This window comes from Anarhichas minor, unplaced genomic scaffold (genome assembly GCF_050575085.1).
Source record: "Anarhichas minor isolate MPS153535 unplaced genomic scaffold, ASM5057508v1 ptg000025l, whole genome shotgun sequence".
Lineage (NCBI taxonomy): Eukaryota > Metazoa > Chordata > Actinopteri > Perciformes > Anarhichadidae > Anarhichas > Anarhichas minor.
In genome coordinates this window covers 7,981,442-7,994,514 of record NW_027466471.1, presented here as the reverse complement: position 1 = coordinate 7,994,514, position 13,073 = coordinate 7,981,442, and the positions used below count along the sequence as shown (strand labels likewise).

The 13,073-nt window shown below is 43.8% G+C and overlaps 1 protein-coding gene across 5 annotated transcripts in view; it reads left to right on the top strand.

The window, feature by feature from the left end:
* aopep (aminopeptidase O (putative)) overlaps positions 1-13,073 on the top strand; it is a 70,955-nt gene that overhangs the window by 29,294 nt on the left and 28,588 nt on the right. For 4 of the 5 annotated variants that reach the window (XM_076099735.1, XM_076099732.1, XM_076099733.1 and 1 more), the window contains exons 12-14: positions 1,143-1,203; positions 4,692-4,754; positions 6,145-6,231. In XM_076099735.1, the coding sequence (XP_075955850.1) occupies positions 1,143-1,203; positions 4,692-4,754; positions 6,145-6,231 (211 nt within the window). The remainder of the gene's footprint in view (positions 1-1,142; positions 1,204-4,691; positions 4,755-6,144; positions 6,232-13,073) is intronic. The other variant, XM_076099736.1, reaches the window with a different exon arrangement.

The following is a 13,073-nucleotide window of genomic DNA, read 5'->3' as shown; positions in this document are numbered from 1 at the left end:
GCGTCACTCTTTCTCATCTATCACCATTAAAATGAAATAAAGATGCAAAGATCAACGTGAAAAAACTGGTAGATACACGTCTTGTCTGCTCTCGTGAGGCATAAAGCTTATTTCTATCCAGTGCTATTATAAAGAGTATTTGACAGGCCATGTGGTGTGTTAACTGTATTACCCTTGTGTTTGCTGTAACTATGCTCTCATAATGCCATGTAATCCTACCTTATGGTGCCTCACTGTTGATGTGGCAGATGTTTAGTCTTCACATGCTCTCTACGGTTCAACACCAAATGCCAAGAGCTGAAATGACCTCGTGGTGAAGTCACTGAAGACATTTTTAGTGACCACTTTCTGGGCAAACTAGTGCTTTAAGGGGGGATTGGCTCTTCTAGTGCACGGTGGAGTATGAACGCCAAGTCTTTTTCAACACACTTGTCACTGTGTGACGGGCGTGACACGCTACACATCAAAGTTGAGGTGGTCTCAGCTTTTTTCCAAGTGCTCCAATGAAGGGGTGAGGCCTCCACCAATCATATGTTTTTGTTCACCCTGTGAAGTAAAAGGCAACAGACAGAAAAGTTATGACCATCACACTGTCATGAGAAACTGGAAAATAAGCATTTATGTTGCTCCAAAATTGTATCTTAACTTCTGAAATAGACATATTTCTGGCGAAAGTATTTTAGTGTGATGCTGTGTACTATAGTTACTCCTCGCCTTGTTGAGTACTTTGTACACGTAACACTTTTCATACACACTGCGGAGTGCTTGTGGAATGTTTGTGTGCAAATTTGTCTTTGCAAGCCAGTTCTGTCACTCTTTGTATTCTGCATATGGTATGTGGTTTTCATGTGTTCACTTGAACCTCTCCTGAGGCACACTCACACCCAAATCTACACATGCATGCTTACTGTAAATGCATACTTACAAACCCATTGCATTGTCTGTACATGCCCGTTTGCTTGTCCTTGTATAGGACAGTGGGTGTGCCCCTCTTTTTGTTTAAGGTGTTGGCCTAAAACTCAAGTCCACCATGTGCCCAACAATATTTTCCCAGAGCCATTTATTCATAGGTTGTCTTGGGCAATAACAGTCATTGCTATAATAATAGGAATAATACTAACACTTGTGCCATTGTGTTCCAGAAAAGGCCTCACCCTCAGTGCTATTTACGCCGACTGGCTTGATCGACCGGGAATTCCGAAGGTATGAAAAGTCTCGCTTTCTATCTGTCTTTCGTTATTTATTAGAATATAGAATTTGATAATGTTCTATAATATATCTTTAGAAAAATGTAACTCTTAAATCAATTTAGACTGAAATTAAACTTTACACTTGACTGTAATGTATACAATTATTACAACGTATGCATAACAATAGTGCAATAATTCAGTACTATTGGCTTTGGACCGTTAATAAGTTTGGTCTGTACGTTGCTTTTTATTGTCCACTGTGCTCAGATGCATCATCTGTTTAGCTATAAAACAAGTATTTGCTTTATTTATGTTCTTCCTCCTTATTGTTTCTTTATCATATGAGGTAATGGAAACAAATGATCACACAGCTGTTGTTTTGTAGTATTGATGCTGGCAGTCAAAGTACCTTTTATTTAACACGTGTGATCCTTTCATACCTGGCACATGCCTACACAGGGTGATATTTTTTATAGTACTCAGTGGTTTCTGGTTATGGAAGAGATTGGTTCTTCTAGTTTGGGTTTGAACAGCTTTGTTTAAACTTGACTTACTTGAAGATATCCAGACCACTCCCATATACTGTAGCCGCCATAGTTTTACCTCTTTGTCAATCCTTAAAGTGCATTGGGACTTCACTTCTGTGACAGCATTCAACTGCCTGACTGGGTCGGTATGAAAGCCACATGCCAAGAACTATACATACTGACTTTATCTGCAGTGTGGTTTTGAGATCATTTGATCAGCTACACTTCAATGTCGGTGAATATGTTGTGTTGCAGTTCAAACCCAGCAGGTTTAACATGTAGTTCCACATACAGGAAGCTTTGTGTGCTCCAAGCATTTGCTCTTGGAGAACAGGAGCGTCCGAACATTTGTCTCTCTGTTTACCAGCTGTAAATAGCTGTGTAATGACGCTCTCATAATGGAAATTATGTCTCATATTAGAAGTAAGATAGCTTTCAGTACATAAATACTACGGCTTAAATGACGTGTGACTACTCGCCAGCAGGCGTTTTGAAACTGCGAGACGACGATGATGATGATGATGATGATGATGATGATGATGATGATGATGGCATATTTGTTGCTCAACTTGAGGAAAGTTTTTCAAATCGGCTTCGCTAAAGATATCACGATGACATCTTGATGATGAACTGTAAGGCATCGCTGGCTGTTAAGTTCTTGACAGAGCTGCAGTTTATTGTATCGTTGTGTTGTTGGATCGTTATCGTCCCCGTTGTTAGCAGACTGCGATGCGTCTCGACAAGCTGAGCAGTGCTGCTTCGCCCGCTAATTGAGAGAAAGACCTACGGTCATAGATACACACCCACACACACACACACTCACTCCCACCATCAATCCACTTTAACAGCTTCTTCAATTCTCCCATCTCCATGGCAACTGGTCTTAATTACCACTGTGTGAATGTGCATTTTTGTGTGTCTGCACTCCTGTTGCTGTCTGTAAATCTTCACCTTCTAGATTATGTGATGATGTAACTGGGGGGGGGGGGGGCCTCTGAGGGTGGGACGAACCGCGTGTGAGGGACTGCTGTTTTCTCACACCTGATTGGGTGACGGCTCGAGTGTTCTCACAGAAGCTCTTTTCCTGTGTTTGATGTGCGAGTCACCAGCTAATAAGATCAGTCGGATCGATAGAAACCTTTCACAGATGCAAGTGCTCGTGCATTATGTACACTAGACACATTTTTAAAGTCTCTCTCTGCCTCTCTCACTCTCCTCTCTGCCTCCAATCCATCGCTGGACAATGTGCTTGAATTGGAGAAAGGCAGGAAATGGTTTGGCCTAATAATAAACAATGACATTCACAGTAAGAGATGTGGAATGGGATGGCCGGTGCCGACCTATTTTGGACCTCAGAGTTTAGATGAGTAAGCGCTCCCTTTGGGATGATGGATCTAGGCTGAGAGACTTTGTTTAAATAAAGGCTCCCCTTGATTCACCAGAGCCTTCAGCCCGATACCTTCTCCTAACTCCTATAACATTTAATGTCTTTTACTGCCTGGCTTATCAATAAAATTTACTGTTCCTCCAGGCTTACCTCAAGGTGGTAAACACGTTTGAATATGATGAGTTTGGCTTTTTAGATAAAGAAAATAGCTTTTTTTATAAAAAACAAAAATCTGTCCATACTCAACAAAGTGATGTATTAAAAATGGTTACTTTAATAAATATACCAAAACTGGTGTATTTATTGTCTTTCATTGTTTTTTTTATACAAAACTATATATATGACATCTATTATATTTATATTTTGAAGAATAGCCATAAATAATTCAACTAAAAAGACTAAACAATCTGTGTATCGGTCTCAGGAAGATATATGGCTCGCTTCACATGCATGTTTATGAGCGAGGGGTGTAACTTCTGAACACGCAATCTGATATAGATTCACTAGAGAGACACCACACAGACGGGGGCGTGGGACCAAGAGAGCTTTAGGTAGACAAAAGCCTCGCTATTCAGGGAATGGTCGTGGGGATCTAGGCAGCAAAAGAGCCATGTGTGGTATCCGGTTACACAATGCCAATTTACTGCTTCAATACTCACTACATTTGATACAGCCCACTCTAACACCTCCCTTCTCTCTATACCTCCGTGTGTCTGCCTCTCCCCCTCCCATCTCCTTGGCTTCTACACACACCTTCATGCTATTTCTGCCAGAGTACTTGTATAATACTCAGAGAGGAGTACTCAGGCACGCAGTTATAGTATTGAAGGTTGTGTGTGGCTATGGTAACGCTAACAGCATCGCATTGAATCGCTGCGTGGGAACGTGTGTGGAGTGTGTATCCTAGATTGTATAATTATGACGCTGCATCTCTCGTGTGTGTGTGTGTGTGTGACATTACAAACTCCTTGCTTCCATGCAATCCCTGTCTGTTTCCCGACTGTGTCCTTATTTCCCCCCAACAAACACACACCCTCTTACGCACAACCCCCACCGTCATCTCTCCGATATGTGATTCACATCACTCGAGCAGGAGCTCTGCTGAAAGCCTTAATAAGGTTAGAGAGTAAGTGCTCTGTGTTTGTGCCTGCTCGCTGCTCTCTGTGCGTAGGTGTGTTTGCATGCATGACTCTTCTTGTGTGTGTGTGTGCGTGTGTGTGTTGTGTGTGATGGTGGAGGAGTGGATGTGTAGAGGACTTGACTGTCTGTCCTTAAGTTGCTAGTTATTGAGGGATTTTTTTTCTTCTTCTTTTTCTTCTTCCTCCTCTCCTCTTATTTATCTTCTCCTCCACTCTTCCTCCTTTCTGTCATCCTCCGGAGTCAATTTGCGAGTTTCCGTCAGAGGAACAAGTGATCGTGCTCCCACCTCCTCCCTCTCCTCTCACCCTCCCCTTCCTGCTTTGCTCTCTTTCTCTTTCTCTCTCTCTCTCTCTCTCTCTCTCTCGCTCTCTGCCTCGGCAAAGCATTCCACTCTGTCCCGATCACTTGCCCCCGGCTCACTGCTTTCCCTTCTTCTGTGTCGTTCAGTGGCTGTATGAAAGGAGCGCCGTGTGGTCACAGGCGAGGCTGGTGGAAGAAGTCAAAGCAGAGGTAAGCACTCTTTCTCTTTCTCTCTTTCCCCCTCTTCTCTCTTTTCCAGTCTCTTCTTCCCGTCTTCAGGGAGTGGCAGACAGACTGGGGGGCAGCTCTCAGAATTGAAATGTTGCCCCCTCAGCCTGCTTGATATGACTGTCATCTGAATCTCTCTTTTCCTTCACTCAGTTATTTTGCCACTATTTCTCGGTGCTGCCTCCTCTTTGTTTCTTCTTCTTCTCTGTCTCATTTACATGCTCTCTTTCACAATGTTTGACACCATCTCTTATCTCTACCTCTCTTGCGCTCCATCTACCTCTCCTTTGCTCATTTGCTCCCTGTATCAGTCTCTCCCTCTGTCTGCCTCTAAGTGAAGTGCGGCACACAGCGCTGTACATCTGTTGCGTGTCATTCTGTGCCGTCTATCACATTTCCCATAAAGCTCCCATGTTGTTCCTAATTGCTTTGCCTACATTTTCCAATTCTTCCATTAATCTCTCTGTTTAAATATAATTGAATCCGACCTGAAGAGAATATCTGTCAAATATTTAATAAAGACACAAAGAATGCCTGAGTGATTTTGCATCTTAGAAATGACTCGTCCGCTTCACGGGCTGTTAAAGTGTTTGGAAACCTCACTCTTTTAACAAACTGCGTGACAGTGGATTTATTCTGAGGTATAAACTGAAGCGGAGGAGAGGAGATAGAGTTTGGCCTTGATAGTGATTGGCTGTTTAATGGAGATCTATGGTGTAGGGAGTTGCTCCGCTCCAGGCTCCGTCTCAGCAACATACTTTCACTATTACTCTTTTTGTCTCAGCCGGCCGTTTGCGTTGGTTATATATGGAGCGCAAGTGAGCGCTGAAAGGTTTGGAATTAATGTGTGTGTGTGTGTGTGTGTGTGTGTGTGTGTGTGTGTGTGTGTGTGTGTGTGTGTGTGTGTGTGTGTGTGTGTGTGTGTGTGTGTGTGTGTGTGTGTGTGTGTGTGTGTGTGTGTGTGTGTGTGTGAGAGAGAGAAGGAGCTAGAGACTGTTGTGCATTTGTGTCTGTACTTTACACTCTGTCACAGCTCGCCTGCCAGTGGCTCACTGAGAGAGTGTATATGTATATTCCTGTGTGCCTTTCCACTTGAGAGATGGAAAGTGCGCCTGAAGTCTGTTTATATTTACTCTCTGCTATCGGACGTGACCACTCACTCTTTCTCTTACACCTTTTGCTTTCTCCTCTTTCTTTCTGCTGCCCCCCCCTCCCCCTTTTTCCCCCCCTCCTTCACAATGTCTAATCCCGGCTCACTCAAAACCTGACACTTTGTTGTCTCTCTCTACCTCTACCCTCTCTTCTTTTTCCCGCCTTCACCACCTTACCCCCACCCACCCACCTACCCCCACCCCCATCCTCCCTCCTGCAGGTTGTAAAATGGATTCTCCTCAGTCAGAGTCATCAGGGGAAGGGCAGAAAGAGGAAGAGAACAGAGCCCAAGGTGAACTACAAAGAGGTAGGAAGCACTCTCCAGTATTAAGACCTCTATCTACCTTCCCGCTGCTCTACTTTAACTCTTGGGAGTCTACCTTTCTCTTTTGGAAACCTCTGTCCCTATCTATTTGGGTTTTTCCTCCTCTGATTTAGCTGCCAGTCATGAGCTGCAAAACATTTTTGTTTGTCTGACGACAAACTGTAGTCTGCGAGGACAGACTACCCTGTACTTGTTTAAGTCTGTGTTTACCATAAGTTCTGTCACACACATACTTAACCTTTTAAGAGCTTGTGTACATCACATACCCTCCAATGTTCCTGTGTGGTCATGGCCAATGTGTGTGTGGGACGGCGTCTGTGTTTGCGTGGAGGGGGCGGGGACCATTTAGCCTCGACGTTCTGGGTTTGGATTTGGCCTTGAACCTTTGTTGCAGCCCTCTTCCTCTACCTCTTTCTCTTCTTGTCATTTCAAACCGTTTCCTGCCAAATAAAATATCCCAAAAAAGATGGTTTTGCCTGTGTGTGTAGTGCTAATTAGTTCTCTCAAGGGATGGCTAATCCCCTCCACCCACTAATTGACACACACACTTGCACACACGCCTGCATCATTAATGAACGCACACTGATCTATAAGCCACTGAGGGGCCAGAAGTCATTAGCTAGCAGCAGAGTAGCTTATATATATCACTCTCAATATGCTCAGATATTGCATGCTGTTGAAAACATTTGCAAAACGTCCAATTTTTTAGTAGATTACATTTTACGGCATGAATAAGTAAGGTAAGTGTCCCTGGGTACATTCAAATCATAGAAATCATTGCCTGGAAGATATATCCACTGACTTTTTAGGGCTTTAAATTTCCCCTCGACACTCAGTTCGTACCACAGCTTTCAACAGATGTAATGTAAGCTTTATTCATAAGCAAAGGTGTACAGGCTCTACCTGAAGTCCAGAGAGTATTTCATAAAACCGTGGAACATGATTTTTCTGGATTAGATTACCTCCAATTACTGTGCTGTAATTTGGAGCGCAAAGTGAATGAAATGCCTGTAGAGTCCGCAGCCAGTGCAGCCCCCCTTCAACCACCTGATACCTACCGTCTGGCATATTTACAACGTACACACTCATACACACAAATACACTTACTTCTAAGGGGCAGCACAGGGGTCACTTCCTGTGGAGGGGGGGGGGGGAGCAGAGAGTGCTGAAATCAGCCTCATGAAAGAATGGCCAATTACTGTCCGCTTGGTCATACACAATAGTGAGAAAGAGGAGGGAGGGACGAATGGACGGAGGGATGAAGCGAGGTAGGGGAGGGGGGGGGGGGGTCTGGGAGGTCAGTGTTTGAAGTTACACCATAAAAGCCATCCTGAAAGGAAACACAAAGTGACCCCCCCCCCCCCTCCCTTTCCATCTACCCCTCTCCCCCTGCGGCCCAGCCCTCTCCTCTCTGCTCCTCTACGTCTCCCTCCCTCCCTTCCCTTTGTTTCTGCGTACAGAGAGTGCCCCATGGATGGACCAGGTGTATTTTATATTACTCCTTCATGTACTTCAAACGACCAACCAGCCCAATTTCTACTCAACCCCTCTTTTCATCTACCTCTCCTCCCTCTCTCTGCCCTGCGTCTACCAGCCTGTTGCAAGGCTATAAATCACGCAGCAGACCCGATCGGCAAAGGAGGAGAGACAAATGGGGGGGGGGGGGGGGGTAGAACACAGGAGACAGGAAGGCGGGGAAGATAAAGTTTGAAAGAATCAGAGATGAAGATACAAGTGGAGCATAGAGCAACGAGAGTGGAATATGAAAAACACTCGACGCCACCGCTGGACTTTATGCATCCCCTGTGGTTATCTTTTAGATCCATTCAAATTGGAATGGAAACATGGATTCAAGCCACAAAATTAGGCAGTTGGGTTGAAAAATACGAATTGAAAGGTAATATTAGAGGATTCGAGAATAAATAGGTGATGGAATGATTGTATTGAAGGAGAAAGAGAGGATGAAGAAAAGTAGAGCAAAGCCGAGTGCAGAGGATCGGAGCGAGAGCGAAACTGGTGTGTTAGAAGTTGATGATTATGAATTCCAGTAGGGTAATGAATCCGTTGCGGGAATTTGAGGAATTGAACAGCAGAGTGGATATTTGAGGACATTTGAGACGCACGCGAGAGATGAAATATTACTGGACTGGTCAGATGATGAGAAGCGTGGTTAGGAAGAGAGATGGCGAAGGAGGGAGTAGAGGAGGTAGGACTTTTAGTGGGCAGGAATTAGGCTGAGCCGGAGTTGCATTAAGCGCTAATGACATCATGGATGATTAGGGAAAACACACACACACACACATACACACACACACACACACACACACACACACACACACACACACACACACACACACACACACAGACAGTCTCACAAACCTATAGATGCACCCAGAGGAAAGAGCCAGACACCTCCCACAGAGCAGCCCGAGATCTGGTCAGTTTAATAGAGCCAAAGTTTATTACCAACTTCCCGCCATCTTTTTTTCTGTGGTACGTTACTGATTCACATGCACCTTAGTGCGCACGTCTGACTCGTCTGACTTTTTTTTTGTGTACACGTGTAACTTGCGTGTGTGCACGTGATGAGCGTGCGTGTGTCCAGTGTGTGTGGAGAGGTCTGTACGGGGATATTAGTCACGGCCGCATGGTAATGGGCCTCATTTTGCTCTCATTTTCATCTGCGGTCTCCGTAATGAGAGGGTCCGTCTGCCCCTGCTGATCAGGACAGGAAACCCTGTAGGGTAAAAGAGCTGTGAATAGCAGGAGACCTTGACCAACTTTTTTGGCTCTTTGAAGATGCTTTTTGTAAGTTATAATTATCTGGCTTTTACATTAATCAACTGGACTCCACGGTAAATTGCCTCAAAAGATGATCAATAGCTATCAAAACATACCTAAACGTTTCCTAAAACCTCTAAACCTCGTATAGTATTTTCAATAAATCTCTGGGTTCATGGAACATCTAGCCTGCAGGACGGGCTTAATTGTTGACACATGCAGCAATTCTGTAATGACTATTATTTTAACCCCTGATACAACATCAGGGGTTCATACTCCAAGCAGAGCATGAAAATGGATCATTCATATAATATCATATAATATGATCCATTTATAGAAAAGTATTCATGTCGGTGATGGCAGTAATGATGCAGTTATAAAACATATTATAGAGGTGTTATTATGGTCATGTACAACTGATCCTATAATAAGAAGACGGGGGATTTTTGAACTAGTGGAAAGTTCTTAATATCACTAAAGTTGATGGCCTTCATACTTAAGCTTAGTGTAGTTCTTTGACTACAATATATTTGATGCAGTATGACACATCTCAGCGCCTTTAGTGCAGATGCGATAAGGTTCTGTATATAGAAAGTGTTTACACAGCCCTTCCCCTGGATAAACAAATCCGGGAAATGGTGTAATCCTGAATTCTTGTCATTCCTGCAGAAATCGTTCTGCACTACGCTATTTTTAACTTGCCTCCCTGAATCTAAGGCTGCACAATTAATATGTCCACCAAACTTATTTTGGTTCATATGAGATTATAATTATGAATCTCCAAAAGTATGATATGCACCATATTATTTCTTCTGGTGTCTTGATTGTTTAAACCACTTCTAATAATTCCAATTATTGTAATATTCATTTTACAGGCTACAATAACATGATTACAAACACTTAATCTCTGTACATGCTCCGAACTTAATGTATGTGAGAGCAGGGACATCTTTCTGTGTGCCACGGTAACTTCAGACGCAGCAGAATAGGTGGATGATGAGTCAGCCTCCATCTCAGTGACACTCTGTCGCCTCATTTGCGGCTGAGGAGATGTCAACAACAACAACAGGTTTAGAGGAACAGCCTGTCTTCAAACTGCTCCTCAAACGTTATTATACTGCACATATCATGTCATGCTGAAGGGCAATTTTAAGCATTTCACAAAGACATTTTGAGATTGAGCCGTTACATTTTTAAATGCTTAAAAGATCGACATGCAGCACCTGTTGTTTCCGAGGTCGAGAGTGGAACACTCGGATTGGAACACTTTCTGGCCTTTTAAGAAGTGGTACAATCAACTATTAACAACTCAGTCTGATGATTTCACTCAAGAGGTATCCCAATCTCCAGTTAAAACAGTTTATTACCGACATGTTGGCGGTGGCTAGCTTATTATTATTTTCTCAAGTATTGCTCGAGACATTTTACGCCTTTATTATGAGCCAGAGAGATGACACAAAATTAGGGGAGAGACCGATGAGGAAGAACATGAAATAGGGGTCGTGAACACTAACTGAAGGCATCAGAGTTAAAATAACACCGGATTATGCTCCTATAACAAACAGATACCAAGTTCTATTTTAGGAGATAAGGTAAACCCACGGAGAAAGGAACCGTGTTCGAGTGGCGACTGAAATCCCTTGTGTTGTGCTGAGGTGTGAGGTTGATGGCTGGACAGGGGGCGTACTAGTGGTAACTGAGTCCCTGTGGGAGGGTAAACGGCAAAGAGGGCATGATCAAAAAGCCTCTTCAGTCGGGTGGGGTCTGCAGGTGGCGTACAGTACATCACCATAATAGGCTTAAGTAGAGGATGGAGAAAAAGACAAGAGAGCAATGAGGAAATTGTTTCAGTCTGCCGATTTGTGAGAAGAACAGATTAAATTGAATCCTTGTCCATGATTTGACAGCAAAGACTTAAATGTGCCGTGTGTGCGTAAGTGTAATAAATTAGTGGCTATAATAAGAACGTTTGAGTAACAAATTACCGAACAGTCTGTCTGTTTTTCTCTTGCAATCTACCTCTTCCTCTCTTAGAGTTTGACCCGTACCCATGAAATAAAGCATATCCGTATCGTAATGGTGTTTTTATGGCATCTGTTTTGTTGTTTCCTCCAATAAGACGTCATCAAAGAACTCCACCCCTGAGCAGCCACACTTCTGCACATCACACATCTGGTTTTACCTCATCTCGGTTTTCGTATCTCCAGTGCACCCCTGTCTCCCTGTTTATGCCGCCTTCTCCCCTTCCCTTTCTCTTCCCGTACACTTTTCCTTACTTGCTCCGTCTTCCTCTTTCCGTTTCTCTCCCTCTCTCTGTGATTTATTGGCAATGAATCAGGGATGAGGGAGTATGCCGGAGGAGAAATGGGAACATTCAGGGAAATGGCTGTTTCCGGCCAGACTTCATCACATCAGGATGGGAAATGGTCGAAAGAAAAGTGTGTGTGTGTGTGTGTGTGTGTGTGTGTGTGTGTGTGCGCGCGTGTGTGTTTCTGTGTGTGTGTTTCTCCATTATCAGACCAACTGGGGATCAGCTAAGGTCTGCTCAGACACTGAGTCCACCACTGTGAGCCACAACCCCTTAATTGTCTTTTAAATGGAGGAAAAAGTCACTCTCCACACATATTGCAAGACACACAGAGCTCAAGCAAAAGAGTCCACCCCACGGATTTATTGGAATATTTCAATTGCACTATGACTTGCTGTCACAGGGAGTTTATTATGCGGCTATGGTTCACTTTTATGGGTCCGATTCCTGTGCTGTACTCCTTACCTCGTCGAGTCTTGTCGTGATCGAGGGTTTGTGCGCACCCTTCACACCGGGAGCTGTGCTGTCTGAAGCGTCGAGCTGATTCTGATTGGGGACTTCCGTGGCAGATTGGTTTCAGGTGACGGGTCAAGCAAAGAGCGATGCATTAGTTCTCTGGGCTCATTTCAACCCGTGTCGTGAGATCCGTCTGGGCTGCTTTGGTGGCGTTCGTTCCGATGATAGAGACTTCATGTGGTGAAGCCGAGGGCTGAGGTGTTGTTCACAAGTAATGGGTTGCCAGATGAACCGGTGGATTTGTGCAGCAACGCCAGCCATGCACATATTGTAAAAGATGGCCATGGTGAAGAGGGGAATGAGCAATCTTCATCTATTATCATGAGCTTTTTCCATAGTTACTAAAATGAAAAGATTATGGACACAAGAGGAAGCTATTGTAGCTTATTAGCTTTGTTGCACCATCAGCTTTTATTCAACCTCTTCTATTGGAGTATAAACTGCTCAGTGAAAAAGCAATGGTTTGCAGACAATTAACTTTCTTGTAGGCGTGACTCTGGACCGAAACGAAGGCACACACACATACTGTACTGTTGCTACACAAGAATGTATTACGGCCTTCCTTTGAGTGCACTAGACGAAGGTTCCCTCGGGGCTGAACTCGTGAGCTCGGTGAGAGAGAGTGAGAGAGTGAGAGAGAATCTGAGGAGAAAGAGATGAGAGAGTCCAGAACATCTAAAGAGACAAAAGAGCTGGAGTAAAAACAACCGATCAATAAAAGTATCTTACCGGCTTTGTCATTTTCTGCAGTAACTGCTGTGAAAAGTGCTGACCAGAAGAAACGGATTTGTGTGGGAATCAAGGGATCAGTGTGGCAAACAACTGCTGTTTGATTCGCCATTCACTTACACTGACACGTGCATCAATACGCTGTTGATCCAGCAGTACCTGTCAATGAAACTTTGCAGCCCACTTGTGTTTGAATAAAAGTCTGTACGGTATTTGTTTTGTGACAAAGCTGCTGCAGTAAGCTCTAAATCTGAACACTACTTCTACAGAACATGCTTTATGGCACTGGTAACTGGCAACGCTCCCACTATATACAACCTCAGAGTTTAACTTGTAAAACTCGTGCCGTAGTATGGCAGCATATTACTGTATGAACTGACCGAAAGTAAAACACAATGTCTGTAAAAGTGTACATGACAGACAGAAGTGTGTTCTTGTCTGAGAGATTTGTCGTGGTGCTGTCTGGTCCATTTCAATGCCATCAAAAAAT